Source organism: Sus scrofa, chromosome 9 (assembly GCF_054392235.1).
Source record: "Sus scrofa isolate SSC_HxYL_T2T_F1_AM1 chromosome 9, Sscrofa_HxYL_maternal_Yorkshire_Landrace_v2.0, whole genome shotgun sequence".
NCBI lineage: Eukaryota > Metazoa > Chordata > Mammalia > Artiodactyla > Suidae > Sus > Sus scrofa.
The window spans coordinates 9,484,677-9,493,268 of NC_139391.1; the positions used below are offsets into that span (position 1 = coordinate 9,484,677).

The window sequence follows — 8,592 nt, forward strand, 5'->3', positions numbered from 1 at the left end:
GTCTGTCTGTCATTGCACCTCCAAAGCTGGACTCCAATTCCACCTCCTCATATCACTCTATTCTCAGAAGCGAGTTGGGTTCACTTCTGTATCTTGGATTTGGGGAAACCCAGAGGTCTTCCTCAGAAAATCGCAGCCTGGGCAGAGGAAAAAGCCTGGTTCCTGGCATCAGAGGTTCAAGGCACAACCCTACCACTTACTAAAAGGTGGCCTCTGGATGGTTACTGAGACTCAACATCTCATCAGCAAAGTGGAGGAAGAGGTGCCCGGCGCCCTCTGCCACTAGGAGGCCCCAACAGGACCTCACGCGTGAAAGTGCTGAGCAACCTGGAAGGAGCAAACCAGATTTGCTGTCCCTCTTGCTGCCCTGTTCTGAGCCCCATCTCTGCTGCTACCTTCTCAGAGCTCCGGGCCTCAGGCTTGGCTTCGTTCTCACTCACTGAACTTGCACAGCAGCCCTGCAAGGGAGGACGATTGCTCCTTCTTTATAGATGAGGCAGCTGACACCAGGAGAGGTGCAGGGACTTGCCTGAGGCACTTGACTGGTAAATGACAAGGCTGAGATGGGACTCAGAGGGTCTGGCTCCAAGGCCTCCATCCTCAGGCTACAGTCCCCAAAATCCTGGGCCGGTGTTATATGTGCCCTTCTGTTCTCCAGCCCCCTCCACTGAGATCGTCTTACTTAGGGAGTTGCTACCATGAGTCATCCCCTGCTACCCCTCCCCGCCCCCCACCCACCCCCATCCCCCACCCCGCCATCCCTCCTGCAGGCGCTGGCCACTCTGATTCCCAGGGGATAGGGTCCTTCCTTGCTCTGGGTTTGTGGAGCCCAGAGAGGAGACAGGATTTGGGGTTCGATGGGAGAGGATGAGAGCTTAAGGGGGACAGAGGTTCTGTGAAGGGGGACAGAGAGGGAAAGGGGCTTGCCTGGGGCTCATGGAGGGTGGGAAAGGTACCAGGACGGGGACAACAGTTTGGTGGGGGGGAGGCTGGGAGTGAGAATGGGGGTGCAGAGAGGAGACTCAGGAAAATCAGCACTGAATGACCCCAGGCCTGGGAGGGCCCGGCCCAGCCGCTTTCCCCTCTGCGGGGCCCCTCACGGCTCCAGCTCCACCGCTAGTAGGAGAAAACATCCAGGGGAAATGCCAAGCCTAGGGGCTGGGAAGGAACAGGCGGAGGGGAGGCTAGTCAGCAGCCTCCTCCCATCCGTGGGGCTGGATCTAAACAGACCCAGCCTCCTACACAACTCTAGCCCCGGGCTGCCCTGGCCAGAAATCAGAGGAATTCAGAGAAAGAGAGAGAGAAGGAACAAGTGACATAGGCACTTGGGGAGTGCAGTCAAGTTTGAGCAGGACTTCTTAGCCCGTACTCGGTGGGAGGCTGAGAGGTGGCTGCTGTCCTGTGTGGCCAAGAAGCATCGACCGACCTGGTGCCTGGAGTCCCCACGCCGGGCATCCCCATCTCCAGGAGCCCTCGAGAGGTCTGCGCTTCCTCTCTCCTGCTGAGCTCCAGTCCTGAGATTGAAACAGCGCACCCCAGAAGTCATGGGACCCCGGATAGGTAAGTCCAGACAAAGTAAGGGAGAGGCATTGCAAAGGGTGAGGCTACAGAGCTAACGCAAGTGTGCTGTGCACAGCAGGGGGCTTGCAGGTCCCTACGGGGAGCCAGGCATGTGGTTGGACCTAGAGCGGGCAGGCGTGCTGAATGAATAATGACCAGAGGGGCAGGACTAGCTGTTTACTCAGCTGGAGGCAGGGCACCCAGCCTGACCTCCCTGAGGTTCTCTTCTCCCTTGATCTCCCAAGATGGGATTGGAAAGCAGGCCCCCTGCCAGTTCCTCGAGCCCTGCTCCTTCTCTGAAGCAGGCAAAGATAGAGACAAAGCAGATAAAAACAGATAGACGTGTAGTCAGAGACGAAGCAAATCCAGAGATAGATGGAGTCAGACAAAGGCTGAGACAGAAGGCCAGAGACAGCTGGAGACAAAGATCGACAGGTGTCAGCTGGAGTATCTGCAGGGACAGGGGCGACCAGCAGGAGAGGGGGCTGCGGGAGGGACCAGCAGAAATAAAGACAAGCAGAGCAGTGAGAGAAAGAGAGAACCAGACCAAAAGAGCCACAGAAGAGAGACAGAGCTGCAGGCGGAGAAGCGGAAAGATTAGCACAGCAAAGGAGCTGATGCAGAGAGCGACCTGCAGAGCCCTACAGGCACCGGGTGGCGGTGGTGTGGGAGGAGTCTGCAGGGGAGGTGGCTTGAAGCCTTGAGAAGCCAAGTCTGGCATGTGACCAAAGCACCATGTGGAGAGGGCCGTGGTTCTGGAAACGGAGCTCCCAGTGGAGCATTTCTTGGGCAGGAGGCGGGAGGTGGAAGAAACAAAGGCTCTTCAGACACAGTGGCTCTGGGGCGGGACACGCTGTGGCCATCACCTCTGGCCTCCCTCCAGCCATCCGTGTGCCTCCCGCCTGCTCAGGCAAGGCCGGACTTGCGACCAGGGCACGCACGATGTGAGGGCTTCCTTGGCCGAGCAGGCAGGCGTGGCTGTGTTGCAGCCACGGCTTGAGGATTGTGGCGTGGAAGGCAGGGTAGGGCTGGATGCTCCCTCTGCAGTTCCTCCAGGAGAGGTGACAGCGGGGTCAGATTTGGGTGGGTTGGTTTGGAGATGGGCCACTGACAACCCCAATTCCCAGTCAGCCTTGGCGTCAGAGGGTCGGTGATCCCGTGGATACGGGAAGAATCTAGTGACTTTGGCTGTACTGCGCTGATCCTCCAGCTGTCATCCTGACCCGGGTAGGGCGCAGCTCCAGAATATTCTCTCGCTGCCCCTCCACTTCCCACACGTGCAGCAGGAGGCTGACCCCCACTGAGCCACCAGAAGCCACCTCTGGCCTCCCTTCCTGAGCCCCAACCTGAGCTGTGGCCAGGCTTTTTCCCCTGTGCACTCTTTCTGGGGAATGTGGCGATGCAGGCGGGGCAGGATACCCAGCCTGGAGCCTGGGAAGGGACCCATTCCTGAGGGAGAGGGGCCAGCTGTCCCAGCCAGGGGCAGGCACCAGAGAGAGAGGAATCAGGGTCCGATCCGGCCCTCGGCCAGGCCCCACCAGCCGTTCACCACGTGCCCTTAGGCAACAGGCAGCGCTTCCCTATCAGTGGAGGAGGGGCCTGAGAAAATGTTCTCCCTAGGCTATTCCCACTTTGCGATTCAGAGAAGCCGGCTTTTCCTACCTTTTCCTACCTCTGCCTCATCGCTCGGCTTTAGCTCTACCTGGAAGACACCTGCCCACATTCCATCCTGGTGAAATTTGCCCTGTTTTTTTAACTCCTCCTCCTCTTCCAGGAAGCTTTCCAGGCTGATTTTCCCAGCTGGAAGTAACCTCTCTCCCATATGCTGTTTGACCCTCTCTGTGTTCACCCTTCCCTGTGCCTGGTGTTGTTTCTTTTGCTCTTTTTTGTCCTAGACCTAAATGTGGGCCAACCCAGGACAGGGAGGTGGGGCAAGGGAAAGAACCAGGTCCGAATTGCAACGCTGCATCACTGGCTTTATGAGAATTTAGTGCCATGCTCTGCCCCTTTTTAATGTGTGAGGAAACAGATGCTCAGAGAGGGCAAGTGGCTTGTCCGAGGTCACCCAGCAAACAAGCAGCAGAGTAGGGGCCAGAACCAGGTCTGCCCAATGCCAAAGCCCTTTCCGTCCTATGCCCTTGCCCTCAGCAGTTTCTCTTCCGGCCACACAGCCCACGCTGGTGAGCCTCCACCCGCCTGTGTGCTCCTCCACTGCCTCCAGACAAAGCTAGCTGTTCTCTGGGAGCTAGTGGCTGGGGAGCGGGCAGAGGCATTATTCCTCCCAGGCCAGGCCTTGCCTGATGGGCCAGTTCTCGGGCAGCTGGGAACCAGATGGCGAGTGAGCTTGCTGAAACCCTGCAAATGGGTGCCAGGTAGCCAGCGCCCAGTCTACTTCTGTCCCTTTCTGGGGCTCATTTCTTCACCTGTGCGCTAGACGTTAGGGGTCAGCTGAAGCGGTCCCTAGGTCCCTTCCTGTGCTGAGAAGCTCAGTTTTCTGTCCCTGGAGGAAATATTGACGGCCTCTCTGTAAGAGCAGCCTTGGCTCCCTCTTCCATGCCAGTCTAGGCCTCAGCCACACCCTAGGGGTACAGAGGAGGTAAACTGAGTTCCTGCTCCCCCTCTTGGGCTGCAGCCCAGAGCCCTAAGCACTAATACTTGAAGTGATGGGAAACAATGCCTACTTTACCAGGCTGGGAGCCTCTTGGGGAGAGGATCTGACATGAGCCATTCCTGAGGCCGCAGAACTCTGTACAGGCTGGGCAGAGATGGGTTATTGGGGAAGGCTTAGCAGAGATGCTGTCCTCCTGCCTCCCCATGCTCCTACCCCCCCATCCCCACCCCATGACCTTGTTCCCTTTCCTCCAACCTGCTTCGAAAGCCTACTCTTTTTTTTTTTTTAATTTTATTTTATTGGAGTATAGTTCATTTCCAAGGTTGTATTAGGTTCAGGTGTACAGCAAAGTGAGTCAGTCATACATCCAAATATATCCATATTTTTTCCCATATAGGTTATTACAAACTATTGAGTAGATTTTCCTGTGCTGTGCAGGAGGTTCTCATTAATCATCTCTTTTATACAGTGGTGTGTGTACCTTATTCCCACTTTCCCAATTCTTCCCGCCCCTCAACAGTTTCACCTATGGTAACCATAAGATTGGTTTTGAAATCTGTGAGTTTGTTTTTTAATTTTATTTATTTATTTATTGCTTTTTAGGGTCACACCAGCAGCATATGAAAGTTCCCAGGCTAGGGGTCAAATCGGAGCTACAGCCACAGCAGTTGGGGATCCAAGCCACGTCCACAACCTACACCACTGCTCACAGCAATGCCTGATCCCCGACCCACTGAGCGAGGCCAGGGATCAAACCCACATCTTCATGAATAGTAGTTGGATTCATTTCTACTGTGCCACAATGGCACTCCTGTTTTTGTTTTTTAAATAAGATCTCTTGTATCATTTTTATTAGATTCCCCATATAAGTGATAGTGCATAATATTTGTCTTTGAGTTACGTCACTCGGTATGATAATCTCTAGGTCCATCCATGATGCTGCAAATGGCATTATTTCATTCTTTTTTATGGCTGAATAATATTCCATTGCATGTATGTACCGTATCTTCTTGATCCATTCCTCTGTTGATGGACATTTAGGTTGCTTCCGTGTCTTGGCTATTGTAGACAGTGTTGCTATGAACGTTGGGATGCATGTATCTTTCCAAATTGTGATTTTCTCTGGATAGATGCCCTGGAGTGGAATTGCTGGATCATATGGTAGTTCTATATTTAGTTTTTTTAAAGGAACCTCCATACTGTCCTCCATTTCCACCAACAGTGTAGAAGGCTTCCCTTTTCTCCACACCCTTTCTAGAATTTATCGTTTGTAGATTTTTTGATAATGGCCATTCTGACTGGTGTGAGGTGGTACCTCACTGTAGTTTGGACTTGGATTTCTCTAATAATTAGTGATGTTGAACGTCTTTTCATATATATATATATATATATATATATTTTTTTTTTTTGGCCACCTCTCTGTCTTCTTTGGAGACATTGCTGTTGAATTCTTCTGTTCATTTCTTTTGCTTAGGTTGTTCGTTTTTTTATATTAAGCTCCATGAGATGTTTGCATATTTTGGAGATTAATCCCTTGTCAGTCATGAAAGCCTACTCTTAGTGAGGACTCAAGACTCATGATAAGGAGTGAGGGGGGTTGCAATGGGGCCTTGGGGAATAATGTGAGCACAAAGAAAGATGAGCTGGGACTCGTGGTTGGGGAGAGCTGCTGCAGCCTGAGTCAATAGCCACATGTCTCTGAGCCTCAGGTGCCGTGTTTAAGGCCTAAAGAGGCTGATCCAGATTCCCTGTGGGCTCAGGGCTCTGCCGCCTCCCCCCCATCACTGTCTCCTGGGTCATCTCGGGTCTAGATGGGATAGTCAGGGCCAGAATCGGGATTAGAAAGTCCCAGCACAAGGTCTCTGACCCAGCCTGGAAACCACCAGAAAGCAACAGCTGGATGCCTGCCGCATGCTGTCCTCCCAAGAGACCATCCAAGGGTCTTGCTAGGAGGAATTTCCCAAAGATGACAGCCAAGTCCAAAGCCAGAGACCACCCTCACCCCGCGCCCGTGAGGCCACACTGGGAAGTGAAAGCTTCAGTGTCCCCGCACGGCTCCCACCCCAGCCCAGGCCCACACTGCAGCCCCTGCTTCCCCAGAACCCCCTACCCCCACCCCAACTTTTTCTTCTCCCTCATTCAGTTTAGCTCAATTCAACCATCATGTTTTTAAGGCGGGCCAGGCTTGAAAGATGAGAAGCGGTTTGCTGGAAAGGCAGGACACTCCGGGCTGAGGGAACAGCACATGCAAAGGCTGAGAAGCGGAAAAAGCATAGGATGAATTTGGCGAATGGCAAGCATTTCCTGGGGCCAGAGAAGAGTGGTTACTAGGGGTGGCCTTGACCTCCTGGAGGCTGAGGTGTCTGGAGTCCCAAGCTGCAGATGGGGTTGGGGGGAAGGGGGTTAGCCGTTGTTAAGGACCACAGCCTACCAGGCAGGGCATTTTCCTTTAATCCTACCCAAAATGCTTGTGCTCGGGGGCAGACGCTGAGGCTTAGACAGGCTAAATCAACTTCTCAAGGTCAGAGCCACCGTGGGGCAAAACAAATATTTGATTTCAAAGTCTTCTGGCCCAGAGGGTTTCAACAGGAACTTGATAGGCTCCATCAGGACCCAGGAGAGGACAGCCTCTGTCTGGGAGAGTCCACTGGCTAATCAAGCAGGTAAGAGGGGAACGTAAATCATGCAGGATGGTGACTAGCCTGGCCTCCCTGAAAAAGGGCTGAGGACCTGGATCAGGAGTAGGGGTGAGGTTTGCGGAGGGAGAAGCAGCTGGCATGGGCTTCCGGAGCTAGGCAGGGGAGCCGGCAGGCCTGGGGAGCCCAGGACAATCTCGGGGGTAGGAGGGGCTGGAGGCAGGGGTCGGCCTCCTCCCACCCCATCACCTCTGGAGAGCGGTCTCTCCCATCACTGTGACAGACGGATGGCCCAGTGCTGCTGGGAATATTTCCTTTTCTGCGCTCTGGTGTGAAGGTATAAGGTTGGTAGGTTTTCCAGAAACATCCCGGCTCCTTTGTGACACTACCGCGCCCCCCCGCCCCCCACGCGCTCAGTGTTGGCCCCTGACTGTGGTGGCAGGATGGGTTCCTTCTCTTGCTCTGTCCTCCTCCATCAGGTCGTATGGTGGGGGCTGCTCCCTCTCAAGGCGAGTTTGCCCATGTGTGCCTCCTGTTCGGTCTCTGCCTGCAGGCCTTCCAGACTGAGAGCCCCCTGGCCATCGCCCCCTAGAGACTCTCACCAGCCCAGTCTCACCACATCTGAGACCATCACCCTAAAACCTGCCCTCAATGGGGTACACAGACCCAAGCCTCACCTCTCCCCGCTTCCCTGACCCCAGGACAACTCAGTCCCCCCTACTCCCCACCCACCTGCTTTCCCACCAAGTCCTAGCCCTCCCACCTCCCCGGGGGCCATCAGCTCATTACTCTACACCCCACTGCTACGACCTGGCCCAGGCCCTCCGGTCACTCGGTCCCCTGGACTCCACCCCTGCCGTCTCCCCAGCCCCAGCGCCCATCCTGACGTCTCCACTAACCCTCCGCAGGCACCTGACGCCTTCCCAGGAAGCCACATCAGACCTCACCACTGGGCTCAGGACAAAGCCCAGCCCTCCTGTCTGGTGTTCAAGGGCGGTCAGAGCTTAGCCCCTCCAACATCTCAGCATCACCTCCTCACCTTGAACCCGGCGCTCCAGTCTTGCTGGACTCTTTGTTCCCTGAGCAGTCTTTGCACTTGCATACTTCTGCCCTTTACTCTGATGTTTCTTCTGCCAGGAAGCCTTCTAGAACCTTCCAGTGTAGGCTGGGACCTCTCACTATGTTTCTATAGATTTGGAACTCCTTGTGTCACAGAGTGAGCACATGTCTGTTAAATGTCTGCCTCACCATCTCACACATACACACACACACACACCCTGGGAGCTCCCTGAAAGCAGAGCCCTGGGCTGCTGGCTTCTGGGACCCCAGCCACTTGCCCTGCTGAGCTGTCAGGATGTATGGAACTAATCTTCATCCTCACTCCTAGAACCAGCAGAGACCAGCTCTGTCCCCTCCATGGCGACCTTGGGCAAGTCACGGCCCTTTCTGGCTTTGTCGCCTCACCTCTCAGAGGGTTAATGCAGCCCTGGCTTCTTGGCCAGCAGACGCCTCAGGCCCAGGGCTGCTATGGGGCACAGATGGGGAAGCTCAAAGGCCGGCGAAGAGGGTTCTAAAGTAGGCCAGGTGGACCCAAAGGGGCTCTGACAGGCCAAATCGCCACATGAAAGTCGGCAGTCTGAGACCAGGTGAGTGTTTTCACATGGAAACGTGGGCCCAGGAGTTCCCATCGTGGCTCAGCGGGAATGAATCTGATTAGCATCCATGAGGAAGCATGTTTGATCCCTGGCCTCGCTCAGTGGGTTAAGGATCCGGCGTTGCCGTGAG

General features: G+C 54.8%; 1 protein-coding gene across 12 annotated transcripts in view; it reads left to right on the forward strand.

Annotated features, from left to right (window-relative positions):
- Nucleotides 1–1,277: 1,277 nt before the first annotated feature.
- The window catches only part of SLCO2B1 (solute carrier organic anion transporter family member 2B1), a 47,981-nt gene continuing 40,666 nt past the window's right edge, over nt 1,278–8,592 (forward strand). For 3 of the 12 annotated variants that reach the window (XR_014814722.1, XM_084975240.1, XM_084975249.1), the window contains exon 1: nt 1,278–1,560. Coding sequence is in view for 2 of the 12 variants with exons in the window: in XM_084975240.1 (XP_084831366.1) it covers nt 1,545–1,560 (16 nt within the window). In the remaining 10 variants the exon portion in view is untranslated. Of the gene's footprint in view, nt 1,561–6,766; nt 7,152–7,715; nt 8,454–8,592 lie in introns of those variants that run through there. The other 9 variants (XM_084975241.1, XM_084975242.1, XM_084975250.1 and 6 more) reach the window with 5 other exon arrangements.